The following is a 24,374-nucleotide window of genomic DNA, read 5'->3' on the forward strand; positions in this document are numbered from 1 at the left end:
TATAATTCATTAGGCCAAATTAAAGACTTAGAAAAGGAATGGCAAAGAATTACTGACTGCCTGAACAAATAATTTGCACTGGCTGCATAAGAAGGTATACCTGACAATTGTGTTTGTAGATCAGAAGAACATCTTGATTTGTAAATTCACTGAGAGACTTTTCAGTGAACTGATGCAAAAGTATTTTGGAGTGAGGGATATCTTCACTATTGTAGAAGCCAATTTCACCATCACATGCTTTGAAGTTGTCATTTCAAGATGGACATCATTGGAAGAAGCATGCAGAGGTAGCTGTAGTGGTAGTTTAATCATTGGCTGGTGTGACTCAGTTATCACGTTCATGGCAAGCTAATTTGAGTCAGTTAATTATCAACCAGCAATTTCTATGTGACAGAAATGTAAATCCTGTGCAGGGCTATACAGTTCCTCCCATGGTATACATGCCACAGCAAGTTGTGTACTATCACATCATGAGGATACATACAACCACAAGGTCCATTCGTGGAATACATTCCACAGTATGGCCAATGCATCTACCTGGAAATGATCCAGAATGGGATGTAGTTTGCTTGTGGACTTATTTGGCCACGAGTAAAGGACTGTGCGTACTTTACCAAGCAGCAAAGACAGAAGTGCCATCCATTTCAATCAATGGCTTAGCAAAAAACCCCAACCCACACTGTCAGCAAAACCAGACTGTCTCAACTCAGCTGCTTTGGGATGGCAAAAACAATCAGTACGTTATGTGAAAACTGCTCTGGAAAATTAATGAAGCAGATAGATGAATTTCTGAACATGTTAAAAGCCTCCAGCTGGTTCAGAACCATAGATCTGGTATATGGACATAAACAAATTGAGTTTGAAGATGAAAGCAAGGTTAAGGTTGGTTAAGGTTAATATGGTGAGCAGCAAACCAGGCTGTCTCAACTCAGCTGGTTTGGGATGGCAAAAACAATCAGTACGTTATGTGAAAACTGCTCTGGAAAATTAATGAAGCTAGAGCACAAGTTAGGCTTGGCCACCAGCTTGAGAAAATACAGTTGGCAACTTTCAATAAAGAATTTAGTAGTTATGCCAACCATGTCAGGACTGAGTGGAGATTGGTCCGTGATAATAAGGGTACAATGGTAAGAGTCTGAGTTCCTAGTAGAAACAGAAGTATTAACGATCATAGTGGAATTCATAATATTTCAAGCTCTCCAAGTGATACCACCACAATGCTCAATGAATACAGACTTAATTTTGGCAAATTATGATGGACTATATGTTAGAGGAAACATGAATCTTTGGTTCAGTCTAGGAGTTGTCACCAACAGAATGAAAATGGTCATATCTAATATCAAATCTGGAAATGGAAACCTAAGGATGTATGTAGTGTAGAGTTTGTCAGTCAATTTTGCCCATCCAATGGATGAAGTGATATTAAGCAGTAACAACCTTTCAGTGTCTTCCAGATTGACCCTAGGAAAAGTGCATGTAACAAGGAAAATTATAGTACTTACATATATACAAATAGTGTTATGTGATTGAATCAAAAACAAAATATTATGCTTTGGTGCTAAGTAATGTAGCTATAGAGAATACACGTGAAATAAACTGGATACTATCCCTAAATCTGGTTGCATTGACTCAGTCACTGACCTGCTCAACAAGTAAAGAAATCACAGTGTTGCTTTATAATTATGAAAGATTAACTATCCATCTGAATGATGAGATGGCCATAGACAGGGTAAGCATACTTCGAGTAACTGATACTAACAGCAACTCTAATACTGTATTTGTTTCACCATGGCTGAAAGCAGACATGAGGCTATAGACACCCTTAAAGTAATTGGTTATCATTTGGGCTCATAATCCAGACCATCAGAACAAAAGTTATTTAGTGATTTGTTGGGTGAATTGACCAAATGATTAGTTTGGTAGAAAATTGTAACTAAGATCAATATAAACACAGATGATGCAAACAAATAAGGAAAACGCCTTGACGGTTTCCTTGAAGCACCAGGAAGGTCACAAGCGCCGAAATATGGGAGATCCCACGAGGCAGAATCTTACAGCCTTTGAAGGGTGATTGGTTGTCTTTAGCAGTGATTGCTAGGAAGAAGGAAAGTATGCCGATGTTTTGTATATCTTACAGCTGGTGAAAGAAGGCACTGATGCATTCCTCTTACAGCAGATAGATGAATTTCTGAACATGTTAAAAGCCTCCAGCTGGTTCAGAACCATAGATCTGGTATATGGACATAAACAAATTGAGTTTGAAGATGAAAGCAAGGTTAAGGTTGCTTTTAACACAAAAAATGGTCTATATGAATTTTTCTTCATGTTGTTGGCATATCTAACACATCAATTATTTTTGGGCAGCGGTTGAAGGTTACACTCAAGGAACTGCAAAGATAGAGATACGTAGCTTATATTAATGATGTTTAGATATTCGGCTGCACTTTTCAAACCATACTTGAGAACCTCAAGATAGTAATTCAGTGAATAAAGAAGAAAACAGTCTTAAAATTGAAAACATAAAAGTGTTTGTTCATGTAAGCAGAAATGAACTTTTTAGATTCTTTATGGGAAAAGATGTAGTTTCGTGGGAATAATCTAATATACTTGCACTGAGAAAACACACTTTAGGTGGGGTGAGGATTATAATCAAGCATTTGAATATCTAATACTTGTTTTAATAAATGTTCCAGTTATAACCTATCACTGAAACAATCTGCAACAGAGTTGTGGCAGTGTTAATCCAGTTGCAGAATGGCGTAGAAAATGTATTCTTGTATCCCAGGCATACTCAACAAACAATTTAACGTTACAAGAATGTTTTCCGTAACCAATATTAATGTTGTCTGGTAACGTTACAATAACATAACCATCGAAAGTGTTTTTTTTTTTTTTTGGTTTGCAGAACTTTATTTACTAATATCACTACAAAATATGACCCGGCAAGGCCAGGATGTTTGGGAATTCAACTTGTAATCTGAAGGTTGTGAGTTTGAATCCCGATCGCACCAAACATGTTCACTCTTTCAGCTGTGAGGGCATATAACGTGATGATCAATCCCACTATTCATTGGGAAAAGAGTAACTCAAGAGTTGGCGGTGGGTAGTGATGATTAGCTGCCTTCTCTTGAGTCTTACACTGCTAAATTAGGGACGGCTAGCTCAGATAGTCCTCGTGTAGCTTTGTAAGTAATTTTAATGAAAATTAAACTAAGTTTTGCGCTAATTTTATCACTCATTTTTGCATACAATACAATAATAATTTCATATCTTCATTATCTTCCTGGTCTTTGTGTTCCCTAGTATTCTCTCTGCGCATCATGGTTAGACACGCATGAGAAAAACAAATGAAACAAAATAAATTTGTCCATAATTACCACAAACAATAATTATTAATTGTTGTTGTTGTTTTGAATTAAACACAAAGCTACACATTGGGTTATCTGTGCTGTGTCCACCACGGGTACTGAAACTCGGTTTTTAGTGTTGTAAGTCCGCACACATACTGCTGAGCCACTGGGCAACTGCATTTAAAGTATGAGATTGAAATTCTGCAGCACGAGTAAGTGATACCTCACAAGATTACTACTGTCCCAAATCTTACTCTCTCTATGCTTGTCAACATTCACATAAATAAAATTTTTCTTCCCAAACACTTTTAATACCTGTTACAAAATTCTTTACTAAAATATTTTTACATGAGGTGTTTATATATAGAAGTTCTAAACACACACATACCCACACACGAAATCACATAAATTCTCAAAGTGAACTTTATATTAATAATTAATACAGGTGATAGTATAACATGTGATGAAAAGCATTCTTCTTTAGTTTCTGAGGTGTAAAGCTGGTTGTTTGGCTTGAAACTGAAATCTCATCTTACCTTATAATTTGTTTCTCTCCCACTGGTTACACACACACAAATACAATGATCCAGTAGTCTACGTACTGTCAATAACTCAGGAGTAGAGCAATATAGAAAAAAAAATGAGTAAATGTCCTTTGGAAATTTTATTAATAAGCATAATACAAATGACAAAGTCGTATATACATAAAATAACAACTAAAACATTTTTATAACTAAAATTATTGAAACTGCTCCTCATAAACAAGAGTGATAGATATAAATACACCCTTTCTGTGCATCACAGGAGCAAAGGGTGTTATACAAAATTGAATTTGACGTGCAAGGTTAGGTTTCTACATGTGCAGTTCACTACATTTTTGAATGGGCCAAAAGGTTAACACATATCAAAATAACAGATAAAGTAGCACACAAGCACTGTGCTGCACCCAAATCATCTAAATATTTACATAGTATTTAGTTGAAGAACAGTTTAACATGGCTATGCTGGATGGAGAGCATCACCAGAAAGTCCAGGTGCTGCTAACATATTGTATGCCAAACACTTATCGTGATGACGAGAAACTCACTGGAAGTAAAAATGTATCTCAGAACGGCTGGTATGGGTATTAACACTTTTACTGATAAAGCAGAGAACTATGTTTTGACCTTCATAGAGAGAGGGAATGTGTGTGTATGGCTGTGTATTACAAACTCATTTACACACCATAATGACAAACCAAGAACAGCAGCCACTACTGACAGTGAAGCAGTTGTTTGGGAATAATTCTAAATACAACTATGGATTGTTTGATACTATTTCATGCTACTGTTAAGATGTTTATTTTAGTTCTATTGACACTTGTAACTATTAATGTTGAGGAGAAATATTTGCAATTTTTTGTTTAAAGTTATTGTCCATATCAACATATTTGGCATGTAATATATACTATTAACATTTCCAAGAACATGACCTTCAACCAGTAATATTGCCACTGAATAGATTTACAATGCCTTATTTCATTCTATTAAGTTAAATGAAAATAACAATGTTATTTTTAAAGTATTTACCTCTCAATGGAATTTCTGATGTAATTATATGATAATGATAGGCACACGTGAATAAATTAGTTGATCAAGCATGAAACCTGTCTTCAAATCCCATTACAAATGTGATTTTTAATTTTTGAAATAATTTTCAGCGAGATGTATATTAGCTGGTAATATTATAATGGTGCATGACTTTTTCCTATCTTAATTGAAACCAGAGTAATGTTTTTTCATAGCATTTTATACATCAGATGTAACTTACTCCTGATAAAGATAAATGTTGGTTTTATGAGCCTGCAAATATATAGTTCATGACATTTTGTTACTTGTCACAAATGAAAACTTTCTAAAGATAATCAAGAAGTTACTTACTGAACAAGTAATAGAAAATAAAACAGCTGGGAACACCAAGACCTTAATAAAATAGATACAATTTAGCTCTACCAGCAATCTATCACTTTTAGTTATTTCTTTCAATTGATAAAAAACATATCTATAAGAATTTGGTTATGTATTACAGTATTTGATATATATCTTTCTTCAATTTTTGCAGTACAATGAAAAATAATTTCTCATCACTTTTCACATTAATCTATTTTCATTTGTTAACGCAAAGCTACACAAGAGCTATCTGTACTAGCCGTCCCCAATTTAGTAGTGTAAAACTAGAGGGAAGACAGCTAGTCATCCCTACCCACTACCAACTCGTGGGCTACTCCTTTACCAATGAATACTGGGATTGACCGTCACATCATAACGTCCCGACAGCTGAAAGGGAGAACATGTTTGGTGTGACAGGGATTCGAGCCTTCATCCTTCAAATTACGAGAGGAGTGCCTTAACCATTTGGTCATGCCAGGTCCTTATTTATAGTAAAAATATATTACACTATAAAAGAAAATTTTTACTTTTTCTTGTTCCTGGGCAGAAAAGTTGTTTCCCAATTACTTATGCCTAAAGTAAATGTAAAAAACATATTTTTCTCTTCAAACTTTACTTTTGTGACCTGGGTAATGAAATTTTCATATTTACTCATTTTCCAGAACATTCCAGGTAGATTCAATGCTGATTAGCTAATAGAGAATTTTCAAGAATGTTGTAGAACTTATGAGAATTTTCAAGAACCTTTTAGAATTTTGTAGAACTTTCCATAGAAATATATATATAAACAGGGACTCACCACTCACTTCACTTTAGTTCTAGCTGCCTAAGTGAACACAAACCTATCTGATTTTATCAGCGATGGCATCAAGAAGCTGCAAGCATTCTCCACACGCACTTGGCTATGTATGTGGCCAATGTATCAAGACAAGAGCGAAAAAGTACTCTGTGACAGCATCTGCTAAAACGTGTAAAGCCTAAAAAGCATATTTCTGCATGCCTGTCTGGGATCAAGATAAACCCTGGGCACCTCATTTTACCTGCAAGCACTGCAAAAATACTCTAGAAGGTACGACAGACAATTTTTGCTTGCTTGAATAGTAAGATTTTATATTATACAAATTTTAAATATCTTTTGGTGCACCTCAAAGAGGAATACAACAGTATCAAGACCTTGCTAGAAGCCTTGAAGTATGATGAGTACATTTATATGCAAAAACGGCTCGTTTGGGTTGAGAAAATATTTTACATAGAAGAGCGAACAACGTTTCGACCTTCTTCGATCATTGTCAGGTTCACAATTGTCACTGTTGGTTCATTTCCTCTATAGGACTTCATTTCATCATTTAAAGACATTACATGGAATCGTTCAGGAGTACTCCATAGTCTGCAATAAACCCTCTTAATTTAATATGTCACTGTGCGAGTAATTTGGCAATTTACTTTGAATCATAAGCAAGGTATAGTGGTTTACTAACTTGTAAATATAGTGTTCATTTTAAAATAAAGTTTAATATAAAAAGCAAAGGAAATGAACTATATATCATATTTTTTATCACTTTTTTGTGACAATAAATTAGCCATGATTGCCACAATTCAATTTTAGTGTGGTTCATAACAGTGTATGCCTTTTCATACCTGCAAGCTAGAATTTTAATGTTTTTGAGTAATCAAAAAAATTCTGTTTTGTTTTAAAGAATCAAGAAGTTTTAGTGGCAAATGTAGTAACTTTAATATTTCAAGTTTTATTTCTTGTCCTGTTTCTTCATTTAAAAACATGTGGTCTAAAAGAGTTACAATTTAAACCTAATTGATAATGTGACACTTTTACTTTTTCGGTTTGCCTGAACACTTTATTAATTATGTTTTTCAAAAAAAATAAAAGAACCCAAAAATATGAATAATGAAAGATATATATTATGACAATGAAGATATAAAACCAAATACTGGGTTAAAGCTATAATTATTTTCTTTATTCATTATATATATATATACCACACTCCATTAGCATATTACAATGAAAAACTTTAAAAAACCTTTCTCAAATATGTCATTTGAAAGGCATGCAACTAGCATTATGTTCTGGGTAAAGGTGGGCACCACTTGTTTCCATTGCGATCAGGAGCCTTAATGTGGGGGATATCCCAGATCCAAATTTCATCTGGAATAAAGCAGTGAAATATCTCATAAATAATATTACATTCAACAGAAAACACACCAGCTGAGATGTTCATTACAGATAACAATTTCTTGTCATTAGTTCAATTTTGCTGAATGACAGAAGCAACAGAAACTAATTTATATTGGAAACTAAATTATGAGAGATTGCCTAATAAGAATATACCAACAGAAGCAGATTAAAACATGAAGAATAAAAAAAAATACATTCACCCATACTGATAGAGTTAAAACAAATACACCGTAATGGCAGGGTAACCTGCCTTAGCATGTAGGAAACGTGAACTTACACATGTTGATAGAGAGCTGAGAACTTACCTTTGTCAGAGTATGGTGTAAGAGGGATATCATATGGAACAGGAAATGAAACAGTTTCCATGTTAAAATTTCTTTCTTCTGGAACCCCAAAAACTTCCCTAGATACCTGTAATATAAGTATTATTTAATAATCAATGAAAAATAGTAGGGGAAAATAAATTTCTTTCAGGAAGTGAAGCTTTCATAAAACTGAATTTATTAATAAACATTTACTTTGTTTTAACAGGCTCCGAGATATAGCATTACCTTTTAAGTGTTTTCAGACAATTAAGAATAATAATAATACTGCCACTGCCAATAATTCATGTTTATTAATTCATCATAAACTCTGACCTACAATTTTTAGAATCTGATCAAATGCCTTGGACTTGTTAATATCTAGCAGTTTATCCATCTGAAAGAACTGATAAACTAAAAGATTCAGATGTATGATTTAAACGTCAATGGGAAAAATAAATCTGAAATCTGTAGATTAAAGTACAAAAGTCTATGAATAAAAATAAAAATGTGATTTACAGTCTGTGAATACAATCTGTAGACATGGGTGATGCCTATAATCTACAGTTCTTGAATAGAGAAAAACAAAATCTGTGATCCAGACTCTACAGTCCCCATATTATACGAGTGATTAGGTATATTTGTTAATTGATTGGTACACCCCCCTACATCCCCCGTATACAGTAAAACAAAAATACTGGCATGTGCTTCTTCTTTCATAACTTTCACAACCAGTGAGTTTTACATATATCTCATAAATCTCCCTATTTTTGTCTGTTTTCTTTTTATGTAACTTTCAATTTACTTTTAGTTTCATACAATATACCTCTTCTCAAGGTTTTCATTTGACCACTTTGTGAAAACATATTTTTTATCTGAAAGAATATCTTGCCACAACATTTTTAAATGATAATCTTGCAATTTCCAAGTTCACAAATGAATTGTCAATGTTAAATAAGTGTCAAACTAAAATCCACCATATGGTCCCTTATGTTTTGAAAATATACAGTAATTTCATACTTCTATAGAACAAGTAAATTAATAATTAAATAATGAAAACAATTCACTTTCATTGATGAGACTAACAATGTTTTTACTTAAAATAAATCATGATGAAATTTAGACACAATTTAATCAACTAGTTAAGCCAATTTATTTATGCACTTTGCTTAAATACAATAAACATAAAATTAATATTCAATGAAGATTTGACATATCACAATATTATGCAGTGTCATATAAACTCAACAGCAAACTTAAGTTGTCATCATTTTGTAAAACTTTCAGTGCTGATTGAAGGATAGAAATCACTTTCAATAAAGAAAACAACTTCACTGACAAATGTGTATTTATTTTACCAGACATTTTGGCTTACGTCTTTTTTAAAGGTCTATAAACAACACTGGTTAAAAAACTGATTTTAAATGACAGCAGCAAGCAACAATAATATAATAAAGATACATTAACAATATGGAACAGTGCAAAGTGAAGTGTACTGAAAGTATTGTTCTACAAATTAGAATAGCAGATCCTAAAAGTAAATGTTTAACAAGTAAATATATGAATACATAAAAAATAAAATAAGCTTGTAGATTGATAAAAATAATAAAAAGAAACTCATGTTTACAAACACTGTGACAAAAAAACATTATTTCTATTAAAAAGTGAAAACACTAACTTTAAACAAAGTACTAAACATCAGCAAGATATCTTTTTTCAAAAATCTATGGCCCCTGGCACCATTTTTAAATTCCCTTCTGTGTATGGTATTGGCCATTTTACTAGCAATACATGCCAATAAAATTAACATTACAATGTATGTTACATTGTTATAAGTTGGAATTTTTTTGTTATTTAAGTCATAATTCCTTTGTTTAAAAAAAACAACATCTTTCAAAAACTACTTAAACTGTATGTTCATGTCACATGATCCATATAGTACAGAAAATCTTGACTTTAGTAGTAGTTCACTCTTATTCACACATTCAGGTAATGTTCATAAATATGTTTATTTGTTGTTGTTTTTTAACTTTTCGCAAAGCTATACAAAGGCTTTATGCACTATTTGCCCCTAATTTAGCAGTGTAAGACAACAGGGAAGGCAGCTAGTCATCACTGCTCACTGCCAACTCTTGGGCTACTCTTTTACCAATAAATAGTGGGATTGATCATCACATTATAATGTACCCACAGCTGAAAGAGAGATCATGTTTGGTGTGACGAGGATTCAAACCTGCAACCCTCAGATTACGAGTTAAGTGCCTTAATCACCTGGCTATGCCAGGCCTACATGAGTATGTATATGAAAGTATGTGTGTTTGGAACTATCTGACGTGTGATATTTAAAATATGTAGCTGTTTTGTCTGTGAAACAACCTCAATGTTTTCAACCATTGACAGATGCCACTTCCACATTCTACACTTTGTCTCAATAGACAACGTACATATAGTTAGTATTGATAGGCATATAAAGTCACTAGAAATAGTTCATTTAGCATAATACTCTACCAACAGTTAATATATAAGAGACATTCAGTTTTCCTAACTGTGTATGTGTAACTGTCAACATTACTGTTGTTTGCTTGATCAACCAGATCACTTAAGGTGGTTTCTTACTTAGGTGTGCTACAGTCAGAGACATAGTTAAACTGCACTTAAGTCTTACTTTTATATATTAGTTTATTATGTATTATTTGTTTTAAAAATCATATTTCAAAGGTTTAATGATTTTTGTATGTTCAACTTATTGTTACCTCGATTGTAAAAGTGAATAAATAAGATGGCATTATTCGAGTCTGTGTGCCAGTCATTATGTAATAATAATAAAGCCCTGCAGGCACTAGTCCACATGGTTGGTTGGTGTTTACTGGTGTAAACCAACTGGGTTATCTGCACCAAACAACCTGTAGAAAAACATAAAACTAAAATCTTTGTAAATTGTAAAAAAAATTAATCATGATAAAACTAAAGAAACTTCACTTAGTAGAGAAAAACTTAAATAGATTTAAAGAGGCCAATGGCCCTTACAAATCTGAAAAAAACAAAAGTAAGGTGGACAGTGTCACCATTGCCAATGAAAGTGTCTAACGTTAGAGGTAAACCATCATTTGAGTTGTAACGACGGCATGACAGTAAAGCATGGGCTGTTGTGATTTGTATGTCACAAAGACCACACACTGGTGCATCAGTCCAAGATAAGGGAAAACAATGAGTTAAAAAATGTGACCAATGTATAATTTAGTGAGAACAAATTCCTCCTTCTGAACCTTACAGAAACAAGACAGCCAAAGAGCAACAGAAGGTTTGATCTACAAAATATTGTTATTACGTTGCTCACTCCAAGTCAACTGCTACCTGGTGCAAAGTTTAACCTTGAATACAGGACCACACTCCATATATGGGACAGGCACCAGAGTAGACAGACTTAGCTGCAGTGTCAGAGTTTGTTTCTGTGGATATCAACATGGCCTGATATCCAGAAAAACTAGAAAGAAATGGAAGATAACATTTCATGCAATCGCTTCACGGCTAATAGAGAGCTAAGTGAGTTGGTATAAATAATACAGTTTTTGTACTGCATACCTTCTATGTGATCCAAGGCAAGAAAAGTGAAATGACATACAGTTCAAAAGTGAACACAGAAACTGTAAAGGGGATCTTGTATGCAACCATAACAAATCATGGTAGAACCCACAGAGTCACCTGATTTTGAATCATCTGTGTAAATGGGAATGGAAGGATGGTTTGAAAGATGTTCAGCAAAGAGAAGATGGCACTTCCAATCAAGAGTATCTGCCTTCCACAGATGACTCAAAGAAAGGTCACAGGTTGGAACAGTAATAAGCCATGGTGGGATGGTGTGGTAGGGGACTGTAGATCTGAAACATATATTAAAGAAAGTTGAAAATTGGGGAGGTGTGGAAGAGGTTTGTTAGACTTGGTGTACAAACTCTGGATTGGAAAAGTACAGAGAGCCCTTGTGCAGTGCCAAAGCTCTAGATTGTGAACAGAGTTAAATATCTTCAAAGCTAAGGTCCTGGCATAACATAGACCACAGACCCATAGTTCAATTTCTATCAAATGAGGACACAACAGATTTTAGCTTGATGTGTAGAATGAAGGTCAGTTTACAGTAAAAGATAAGTCCTAATAACTTTGTCTCAGGGACCATGGGAAGAACAACATCACTGAGACAAAGTTTGGCATCAGTGTGTGAATACCCCATCGGCAGCAAAAATGCATGCAAACGGTTTTAGAGAAATAAAAGATAAAAATTGTTAACTGTGATCTACTTCAATAAATGAATGAGGGCAGTTTGAAGCTGCTGCTTAATAAACCTCATGCTCAATGACTGACATGAGATGTCAGTCCATTAAAATATTTTTAATACATGTGGATAACTGGCCACACATCCCATATGAGTGGGTGTCTCACAAAATGCCCTATTGCTGCGTGGTATTACAGGCCTTCTCAAAGTAAAAAAATACACACATAAGATATTGTCACTTTTGAAAGACATCTCTGATTGATGTCTCAAGTTAAATCAGGTGATTCACAGTAAAGCACTGTCACTGGAACCATCACTGGATAAGAAAAGGTTGTTTGACTCAAGAAACCAAACAGGACAAGCATTAACCATCCTCTCTAAGATCTTACAGACAGCTCATTGAAACAACTGGACAAGAGTTCAATGGAATCTTGGGATCTTTCTTTAGCTTAAAAAAGGGAGAACAATAGCCCAGAGCCAAGCATCAGGAAAAACATTTTTGTGCTAGATCTGGTTAAAAAATTATACACATAGAGAAGAGAAAGAGGTGATCACTCTGCCCAAGACTTGATGGCCATGAAGATAGAGGATGAAACAGAAGTGCTCTGGACATCAGCAACTTCCTGACCATTGCAGAACAAGGTTGAAAGGGGTAAAGAATTTTACTGCCCACTGACCTACTGAATCTTGTTCCACATGCTTTTGGAACTGGTAGTAGAAGAGATGCTTGGTGTGAAATTAATCCAACATTCCTTCTGGCTTTGATGTCTTACCTACCAAGCATGGGCATGAATTTGATTAAAAGCAGTACAATTTGAAAGTTTAAGATATTCATGAAAGGTATCCCAGGCCTGTTTTTGATACTTTCATGCCATTTGGCAGACAGGACTCCAACATGGATGAAGATACTATGGAAAACATGCTGTCTGGAGAAAACAGTCAGTCAATGTTGTCACACAGTCATCTGTTGATGACATACAAACAAAGGCAGGGTCAAGTTCTGAGAGAGCAGTGAAAGAAAGCCAGGTGGCCTGGTCCAACTTCCACTGAGGCAAGGATCATTTGGTATTGACCACAGCCAGTCTCCCTGAAAATGAAAGAAAAATGATCACTGCCCCATGGGTCATTGTTTACTTCCAAGAAAAATTAGAGGAAAGTGAAATGAAGAAAATTGAAGATCTTTAGCAGTAAAAGACTGACTAGATGCATGAAAATAAGTATAAGAACCAGTACTGAAGAGAGAAAGGTTGTGATCTGCTTTAATAAATGGTCCCTCCCCTCAAAGTCCCCTAGAAGTAAAAAAGGAGATGGCAACTGTTCAATGAGAATATCAAAGTCTGATTAATCATATGTCTCTTCAGAAGACAGGAAAAAAGAACAAATAGTTATGGTATGATGCAAGGAAACACTGATGATGACAGCCTTCAAGGGTGTATTGAGTGACAAAGACAGCATAGGCATATGTTGGTCGATCAGTAGTACCACCCCTCCATCACATAATCTGTCATTCTAATATAAAGAAAACTGATGAATGGTGACTGTACCGACAGGTTTCAAAAATGTTTCCTGTAAGGAAAGATGCACAGGATTATTGGAATCAATCAAGGCCTTGATGTCATCCAACTCAGAATGAAAACCTCAAAAGTTCCACTGTATCAAAGTAGCCAATTTTATTTAGGTGAAGGTAAACTGGGCAAAATGCCCTTGAGTTTACTACAATGTTATTTTTTTTATTAGAAGGTCTTTTGACCTCCATGAAGTTTGCTCTGAATTGAATGGGCAGGTGTATATCAGTAGCTTTGGATTCCAGAGACTGCAGGCGAGAATGAATAATCATTCAACATCTTGAGGCCAAAGAAGATGGATCTAAGATATGCCAGAAGCCAGTATCAAAGGAAGTGGATCCAGGCAGTCAGTGGTAGGAATGGTGGGAACAGAGACAGGAGTAGATGTGGACTTGTCAACACGTTTATTTAAAGAGGAAAGACTCTGCACGTGGATTGAAGATAAATCTGCTGGAGGCAAGGAAAGATGTGTCTTAACTCCCACTGAAGCAGTAGAATGTAGTGCAGCAGCATATGTCCAAAATGAAGGTAGGAACTTCTGAGCCTTGGGATAAGAAATGTTTGGAACCATTTTCAAACACTGTACCTCTTTCTCCTCCACCCATCTAGAGTAAGAACAAAAGCAAGAGGGGTGAGAGCCACTACAATTAACACAATGAGGACCCAGTTTGCACACACAGACATCATGGTCTTTGCCATCATAAGAAGCACAAATAAAAAAATACAATATGATGTCTTCTAGTGACCAAATTGCTGAAACTGGATATATTTGAGAGGAAAAAAGCAAGAGGGGTGAGAGCCACTACAATTAACACAGTGAGGACCCAGTATGCACACACAGACATCATTGTCTTTGCTATCACAAGGAGCACAAATAAAAAATACAATATGATGTCTTCTAGTGACCAAATTCCTGAAACTGGATATATTTGAGAGGATTAGGAGTATATGACTATACCTTACAGTTCAGATAACCTGCCTTGACAGTTGGACATGATGACATAAATGTCAAAATTAGGACATTGGTAGGCAGCATAATTCTGTCCTTTTGAGTTGAGATATGCCTTACTGCAGAAACACCTTGGGTGGAGAAATCACTGAGAAACTCTGACTCAGGGATGTTCTTCAAATTTCTTTCAACAATAACTCCTCATGAAGAATTCAGTGGGTATTATTCTCTATGGCCTTAAAATTCAAGAGGAGTTCAATGTGTTTTGGGGTGGATGTTTCCACCAAAATGTCCCTAGATTGTAGTTTCATGACTGACTTAGGAGAACCAGCAAGCCCCTCTATTCCCTTTGAAATAAAAAAGGGAGACATCTGCCCTAAAGATTTATCTGACAAAGAATGCAGTATGAAAAAATGAGGTACAGATATAGAAGAAGGTGAAGACTGCTGTTCAATCTTCAAGATGTGGTCATTTACCAATGAGCTGTTTTTTATTATTTTATTTGGATTTTGGGGATCCATAATAAAAGAAGAAAGATTCAGTACCCTCTGATCCAACTCTCCATGGAGTCCAATGAGGCAATGAGCTACAATGCCAAAGAAGGACACTGCAGCAATGCCAGGGTTTCATGAACACTACACCCAAAGACCAGTGTCAGACACAATGTCCACAACACCCATTGAGAATGTCCAACACTGGTACTCAGTTAACCTTAACCAAGTGGACCAGCCAACTGACCCTGGAGGAGCCACTGCAAATCCACCTGTCTAAAGGCATTCAAGGACAAAGTGGCATGTTGGGGTTTGATCCCTCAAACACCAGGAACCTTCAAGGATTTCCATGTATAGCAAACATGTGGGTGGATATTTAGGTCCCAGAGGATGTAAACTGATAGTACAGAACCTTCTCTAAAAGGTCCCCTCACCATGTACAGGAATCCACTTCGAGAAGCATTTTATTTAACAATTAGTAGCCAGAAGGTTTTGCAGTTGGTGTTTTTGGCCAGCAGCTAATTGCTTTTGCTCCACAACATTTCAAACTTAATGACAGAGACAGATATCTTTGTGGGTTTGTAATAACAAATACAGGGCAAGGAAGTGTTGTTGGATTGGGAATCAAACCTGAGACCCTTATATCATATAAAAACAACAAAAACATCTGAGCTATTGTTCATGGACAAACAAAACCCATATTTTGTAATTAAAGTTAAAAAATTATCAATAACTTTTTAACGAAGATAACATCTTTGATCAGCAAATTGAGGATAAAAATAAAACCCTGTATCTACACACATTATATTAACACTTAACTTACAGTCTCAACAAAAGTAAAACCAGTGTGTGAATACTAATAAGGTCTGTAATTTATAGTGTATGAATATTGTTAAAACTTGTGAACTAAAATTTATGAATAAAGGTTTATATCCAGTGGATAAAAATAAAATATTTTTACAACAGTCTGTGGATAAATATAAAAACACTACATTAAAACCTTGTACAATAATTCAATAAAAGGGTCTTATAACTGCCATTTATTTAACCACTGATAATTAACAATTTTCTAAAAAACAGCAGTAGCATTTAAAATAGAAATTCATTCATCAATAAGAAACTGTAATACCTTCTTTGGGAATTTGCACGACAAATACTTTAGCATTTCACAAAATTTATGAACAAGAATATTTATTCTAATTTTAAGTTATACAAGGATTCTGATTATGAATTTATAAAACTAAGTTTTAGTACAGTCAATACAAACCATATATTGTGGCATAAACAGAACTCCAAGTTCATATGACCGGATCATAAACTGACTTCCATTCTTTTCTGAAACTCCCCAAGCAGCCTTGGATAAGTTGGCACTGGTAGAACATATCATGTAACAATATTATTGAAGTCACACTTTAAATACACAGTTAAAAACTCATTTCTCAGATTTACTTTGTAACAGTTTTCAATGAAACATCTGTTAGAAGGAATTATTCCAAACGTCAAACTAGAAATGTTTCACAATGCAATGAAAAATAGTGCAAAGCTACTGGTTATTTAATCTGTTTATCTGATATCTGAAAATACTGCATAAACGCTATTAAAATAATTCTTAATATATATTAATAGCCTTAACCAACATTAAACTGATTTAAAATTCCAGTAACTCCTAAAGCCAATCACCTAATACTCTAAAGAGTAATTTTACACAAGTTTTGATAACATTGCTTTAAAGTAATCGTAAGCATCCTAAATTGTTAGGAAAAACCCTTGTAATGCATATATTTGATTTAGGTGATGGAAGTTATAATGTTAATCGTATTAGGTTTTTTTTAATTATAAGTATAAAATGCACTTTGTACGTTGTTCTAATGCAATTTACTACTATGTTATATCAACTTAACTGCTTGATTACCTGGTAAGCAGGAACCAAGCAATAGAGCTGTTGTCTGGTGAAATTCTGAGGTAAGTCTTGATATGAGGTGAAGCATAGCTACGAGATAATCTGTCACTCTTCCACTGGCTGATAACACAAATGAAACAGATGATAAAAATTCAGAAAACGTTCAAGATAGAGCATACTAAGAAAAGGTCATAAAACACAACTAAACAGAAAAGACAACAAAAAACCTTAAATCTCTACTTATAGAAAGTAATGAATAAAATACAGTATGTCTGTAAAATAACACCACTAACTACAATAAACATCTATGTACTTTGGCCTGTTAACTCTCTTAGGACAGGCTCAGTTGATTTGATTGGCCACATATCCTCTTTGTACTCATTTAAAGTACTTTTAGATTTAATACCTCTAACTTTCAATATAGCTTGTTTGTCTACATAAAATCTGGCAGTCTTTCAGTTACTATTATAAATCTTTCACATACAAAAATCATATATTTTAGTGATGTACTTTTATTAAAATAATATAAGGTTTGTCTGTGAACATATTTCTTTTGAATAGTCCATGTGCAAAGTGAATTTGATGTTAAAATTAAAAATACTTCTCCTCATCTCCAAAATCTCAAATTTCCTTTGTATAATCCCTGAAACCTCCTATGTGCATTTCATATTTTTTTTAGTAAAACAATAGTTTATCTGTTATTTTCTCTACCCTATCTCAAAACAAATTTGGTCAGTTTGACCAACCTTTTAACCACTAAAAAATCAAAATGAATCTAAATGACTTGTCTTTCTAGAATGACTTCAAACTGTAACATCAAACTATATTCCATTATCCTAAATAGTTCTAAATTTTATTGTTTTCCTGTGATGATGAGAAACCCACTTGATGTAAAAATTCATCTCAGAATGGCTGGTATGGATATTAAAATTTTTATTAATAAAGCAGAGAACAATGTTTCAACTGTCTCAGGTCATCTTCAGATTAACAAAGAGAGAGACTGCAACTGACCATTGCCAGGCACGTCTTAGGGACAAGAGTGTAAACTGGTATGGTATTGTAGGGAACATTGCAGTTAGGTGTTAGGTTATTAATTAGTACAGGTATAAAGGTTTTCCTTTATATTGGTTTAATTTTGGTTTTAACTGTTGTATAAGTAGGGTTTCTTTGATCTTGCATTTGTTTATATTTGTTTTCCTACTTAGTATCTGTGTGTTCTCTGTGGTTGTGTTGTGTTTATTTGCAGTGTTCAAAAATGTGTGAAAGTGTTTTTTGTGTTCTTTGAATCTAGTTTCCATTTTTCTACTTGTTTCTCCAATATAGAAGTCATGGCAGTTATCACATTGTATTTTATAAATAATGTTGGTGTTGTGTTTATCAGTGTAGTTTTTACATAGTATGAACATTACTTTTTACCTGGGTTTTGAATAAATTTAGTGTTTACTGGAATGTTGTGTTTTTCCAAATGTTGATCACTTTTTTGCTGATGATGTGAACATATGGTATGCAGCAGTGTAAAATTTTGTTTGTTTATCTTGGGACTTATTATTGTTTGTTTGTTGTTGACTGTGTTGTTGATCTAGGTGTGTGTGTGTATAATTTTTTTAAACAGTTGTTATTGTCCTTTGCACTGTGTCTAACTATTATCCATGGCATTGTAAGCTGTATATCATTCAGGACATGTGCATCTCATATTACAATATTGAATGACAATACCCATAAGCTGCATGGATGCATGGCTCATTAAAACTTCATCCAAGTTATTCATTAACTTTATCATGGGAATGATGTTGGTGCTCTGAATGAAATTAACATTTAACTATTTGGGACATAATGTTACATATTACATCATTTGTTACATGAAAAACCTTGACTTCATATTGGTTATATAATTAAACATAAAGAGAGAACTGTTAAAAAAAGATGTGAGAAGTGGGTGTGGCAGGTGGGGTCTGATTTTCTTTCAATAGCTCTGTAACCAAACAAAACTGAAAACTCAAAAATATAAAAACGTACAAATAAAAAATAGCACATATGAGATCCAAGATATTTTAAAAATTACAGTCATCTATACTTGCTAAAGAAAATTTCTAAGATATGGCTGCTTTTCAGTTACATTTGAACATTGCCATCCTTATATAAAACATCTCAAGTCACTTCCAACAAAAACTAGCCTCATCATTACAAAACACAAGATCATGTATTGTAAACAGAGATAAATAACATAATTTTAATCTACATTTAAATTGTACTTTTTTTAGGGATGATGAATATTGTTTGTTTGTTTGTTTTTTAATTTCGTACAAAGCTAATCGAGAACTATCTGTGCTAGTCGTCCCTAATTTTGTAGTGTAAGACTAGAGGGAAGGCAGCTAGTCATCACCACCCACCGCCAACTCTTGGGCTACTCTTTTACCAATGAATAGTGGGATTGACTGTCACATTATAACACCCCCACGGCTGAAAGGGTGAGCATGTTTAATGCAATGGGGATACAAACCTGCGACCCTCAGGTTACAAGTCACACGCCTTAACACGCTTGGCCATGCCGGGCCAGGATGATGAATAAAACAGGAAAGTTGACAATGTCATGAGAGAATGTGGAGTGTGTATCACAATGTCAGAAATTCAGTTGTTTTTTTTAATTATTGTCTTGTAGAATTAACAACTTTATACACCCTTGTGCAAATTAATTGAAACAAGATGGAAAATTACTAATTTTTCAATTTTTTGAGTTTTATTTCTGAGAATCCAAAAATTACTCACAAATTAATACACGATATGACCGTCTTTATTTTTCAGAAAATCATTAATCCACTTTGGCATCCAGTCCACAAGTTGACTGCAATCTTTACTAATTTTAGGACTGTGGTACCACACCTCAATTATGGTCTCAATTAGCTTATCTTTTGTAGTACAGTCTTTTCCCTGAAGTCTTTCTTTACAAATCACCCAAATATTTTCAATGGGATTTAAGTCTGGAAAGTTTCCAGGCCAGTCCAGCACCTTTATTCGCATTGTAGTCATAAAATTCTTCACAAGTTTCAATGTGTGGCACAGAGCCAGATCTTGCTGAAAAATGCCAGATCCATCTGAAAATCTCTTTTTCTATTCTGGAACGACTATTCTCTGCAAAACTTCGATGTACTGTGGTCCTCACATCATACCTTCTATGATATGTAAGCTTCCGATGCCATAGTAGCTAAAAAAATCCCCAAAACATCTTATTCAGGGGATGTTTTACGAACTGATTGATGTGAGATTCTTGAAGTTTCTCATCTGAAGATCTGCAAACATGCAGACTTCTTTGACCCTGTACGAAGAAATGAGTTTTGTCACTGAATAACACCTTCTTCCATTGTTCTTGCATCCAGTTCTTGTATTTCAGACCCCACTGATACAGTTTTTTCTTCATTGAGTTGGTAAAAAGTTGTTTTTGACTGGTCTCCTTGCCCTTCTAACACAATTTCAAATGACGTAATATTCCTCAAAATTTCGTCATATATCCCAAAAATAGATCGACCATACTGCAAAACACAGCTAATGATGCCATTTGTGTGAAAAAATGACTATTAAAGGAAATCAGCGGGTCCAGTGAGCCTACACCGACCACCATGCTGAAAATATTGTAAAATGACTATTTGTTTCGATTAATTTGCACAAGGGTGTTTGCTATTAAAATAGATTATTAGCTAAGATTTTACGCTATTCTAATTAGTATAACATACATAAATAGTAGTTTAATAAACTTTTAAGTGTATGACACTAAAACCTTGTGTCATGTGTAATAAAGGAGACCTATGGCAATAGGGTTAACTCCAAAATCTAGATATATATAAACATCTCAAGATATTTAACTTAATAACTGTCAATAAATTTCTGTCTAAAGATTAACTTGAAATTTACTGAAAGTAATACCCACAAATCTTATTCATTCAAGTAAAACTTAATAAGTTATCCCCACCAAACTCTTTATAATCACAACAACAAATCTATAAGTGTTTGTACATTACCATTCTAAGATGGAACATCTTAAGTAACCTCCAACAAAAGCCAAACTTATAAAATGTATGATCTAAAATATTTTACTAAACTGAAAAAAAATAATGAAATATTCAGTTCAGAGATTTCAAGATTTAATCCTACAGAACGAAGAGTCAGCAACATGAATATTTTATAAGATATCCTAGATATTTTATGTACAAGTCAAAAATAATAGATGTGAGTTTCAAGATATTTTAAATATTACAATTACCTACACTTACTAAAGAAAATTTCTAAGATATGGTTGCTTTTTAGCCACATTTATGCTATATGGGAGGGAAGTTCCAGCAGGGTAACCTTCCAGACTTTGTCGCACATTGTTTACACTTGGAAAAACCTGAAACAGAAAAATGGAATAAAACACAACTCCTTCAGAAAAAAATAACACATTTTGAACAAAAAGAAACAATAAGAACACTACATATCTACAGTAATAAAGTCCTTAGAAATGAGCTTTTTAAAACTATATTTCAGCCACAAGTGAAATGCTTTTACCGACCCACTTAGGTACCCCCTGTGAACATAAAAGACAACAAAATAAACATTATAATTTTCATCAGGTCTCATAAGTCAGTGATGATATACTGAATACACTGTGAATGAGAAAAAGTGTAGGTGTCTACTAATAAAGGTGTTTAATCCTATTTTGTGCAAAGAAATTCATCATAAGCTTGAACATTCTGTTCATAATGAGTACATATCAAATAATGAAGAACATGTTTCTGAGTTTTTTCTTCTTCTTACTTTGTAGCCATTTTCTAAAGAAGCCAATAGGTAAGCTGGTTAAGTTAAATTGCAGTCACACCTATTCATTTGTGTACAATTAACTTCAAAATGTTTATTTAAAAATAAGAAAATTAAGAAATATAGTCATTTGCCATGGTAGTAGTTCATAAAAAGTTCATAATAGGCATCAACCATTTGGTCTTCTTCAATACTGTTACACAAACTTACAACAAAAGTGGCTGTGTGTGTATTGTGTTAAAACCTGGACAATATTACTAAAAACATCATTGTACATCATGTTAGACTTCCGAGCAAAAAACAGTCATTACATAACTGTTGACACCAACTGTTTTAATGTAATCTGAGGTTTATGAAGCCTCATAATGTACTACATACATGGGTATATAGCTGTATGCAGGCCATGGATGTTATTTAATGTTCATACAGCAAGTACAACATATGTGCCATAGAATTTATTAATTGTCTCTATATAATTGTTGACACCACATTTTAATGTAATCTGAGGTTTATGAAGTCACATAATGTACTACATACATGGGTATATAGCTGTATGCAGGCCATGGATGTTATTTAATGTTTACACAGCAAGTATAACATATGTACCATAGTACTTAACTTATTGTTATGACTATTGTAATGTCCAATATCATTTGTTATATACTGGGTATCTGCCTTTTCAAACATCACGTTGCTGACAGGATAACTTTTCTGTATGATTGATTTGAACAATGCTAAACAAATGTCAAAAATGTTATGCAAATGTTTAGGCTGTCTTCCAAAACACAAATCTTCAAACTCAGTTTCAAGCATTAGATAGGCAACCATGGTGATGGCTGATGGTAACTGTCAAATTATATCTAACACTATGTGACTGAAAATTTTATAGATACTGCAGACAGAGTATCCATCCTTGAAGTTGACTTTAAAGAGTCACAAGAATCATGCATGCCTGAAATGATCAAAATGACTGATTTTAGGCAAAAGTGAAAGGCAGAATTTTGTAGTTAAATATTTTATTTAGACAATATTTAGATTCATATAAAGTAGGCAAAAACCATGGCACACCACAGTCTATGTGTGTTTTCTTATGGCAAAACCACATTGGACTATCTGCTAAGTCCACCAAAGGTAATCAAAACCCCTGATCTTAGCATCGTAAATCTGCAGAGTTACCGCTGTACCAGTGGGGGACCACCACAGTTTAGGACCGCACAATGAAAGAGGGTTGTAGAAGTGTCAAAACCCAAACTTCATAAGAAATAGATGGGGTAAAAATATATTAACATAATAAATTCATAATTATAAATTAATAGGCCTTTGACATTTCACAGTTGGCAGAATGTGGTTGGCCTTACTGTGGCCAGAGGAGAGAGAGAAGAAAATAGAACAACTATAAGAAATATTAAAAATGCTTTTATGAAAATGCTTATATGAATACATATGCTATTATATTATAGCACACTGTATTATATTTACATTGAATATATATGCACACATTTATACACAAAGCTCTACTCTTTTGTCAATGTGGATTTGCATCTGCCTATGATGTAATCATCATTAGACTATAGCTTTCCACCAATAGAAGGGTGACACATTATTCATGAGGACCAATCACCATGAGTACTAGCATTTCAACAAAGGCTATTCTCAAAGAGGCAGACTTAATACAATGGATGTGGGAAGGAAATACAGAAATATAAATATCTATCTGAGATGTATTTTCAGGTAAGGTAACTTCAGAAATGCTACTCACCTATCTGCACAACAAAGAACTAGAATCCCACAATGAATATGGTGAAGGGTGTTGAGAAAGAAGACGAGTTCTTTTCTGAAAACAGCATTAGAAAGGAAAGGTGGGACATTCATGAAGCAGCACTCAATGGAAGACTGCATCAATCTCAAGCAGGAAATACCCTTGGCCCAGTGGTACTGGTCATTAGAAAGGAAAGGTGGAATGTGACATTCATGAAGCAGCACTCAATGGAAGACTGCATCGATCTCAAGCAGGAAATACCCTTGGCCCAGTGGTACTGGTCATTAGAAAGGAAAGGTGGAATGTGACATTCATGAAGCAGCACTCAATGGAAGACTGCATCGATCTCAAGCAGGAAATACCCTTGGCCCAGTGGTACTGGTCATTAGAAAGGAAAGGTGGGACATTCATGAAGCAGCACTCAATGGAAGACTGCATCGATCTCAAGCAGGAAATACCCTTGGCCCAGTGGATACTGGTCATTAGAAAGGAAAGGTGGGACATTCATGAAGCAGCACTCAATGGAAGACTGCATCGATCTCAAGCAGGAAATACCCTTGGCCCAGTGATACTGGTCATTAGAAAGGAAAGGTGGGACATTCATGAAGCAGCACTCAATGGAAGACTGCATCGATCTCGAACAGGAAATACCCTTGGCCCAGTGGTACTGGTTGTTAAGAGAGGAGTTAAGCAGTTGAAATTGTCTCAACAATCTTCAGTATGGTGCTAAAGTGTTGCTAATATGGGTGGATACTAAAAATACTTATCTGAGCATTATTTAACAGGTTGCTGACAAAGCATAAATGTGTGGTATGGCTAGTTATAAGTGAGACTGTTTTGTAAAACAGAAATACATATAATAATAATAAGGTGCAATGAAAAGC

At 34.3% G+C, this 24,374-nt stretch overlaps 1 protein-coding gene across 1 annotated transcript in view; it reads right to left on the reverse strand.

Moving 5' to 3' along the window:
• Positions 1–7,225: 7,225 nt before the first annotated feature.
• Positions 7,226–24,374, reverse strand: part of gkt (tyrosyl-DNA phosphodiesterase glaikit) — an 86,960-nt gene continuing 69,811 nt past the window's right edge. Inside the window, exons 11-15 of the mRNA XM_076503773.1 lie at positions 21,209–21,324; positions 16,956–17,063; positions 16,311–16,413; positions 7,775–7,880; positions 7,226–7,439 (exon numbers count right to left, since the gene is read on the reverse strand). Of these exons, the coding sequence (XP_076359888.1) occupies positions 7,354–7,439; positions 7,775–7,880; positions 16,311–16,413; positions 16,956–17,063; positions 21,209–21,324 (519 nt within the window). The 3' untranslated portion in view covers positions 7,226–7,353. The remainder of the gene's footprint in view (positions 7,440–7,774; positions 7,881–16,310; positions 16,414–16,955; positions 17,064–21,208; positions 21,325–24,374) is intronic.

This window comes from Tachypleus tridentatus, chromosome 6 (assembly GCF_004210375.1).
Source record: "Tachypleus tridentatus isolate NWPU-2018 chromosome 6, ASM421037v1, whole genome shotgun sequence".
Taxonomy (NCBI): Eukaryota; Metazoa; Arthropoda; class Merostomata; order Xiphosura; family Limulidae; genus Tachypleus; species Tachypleus tridentatus.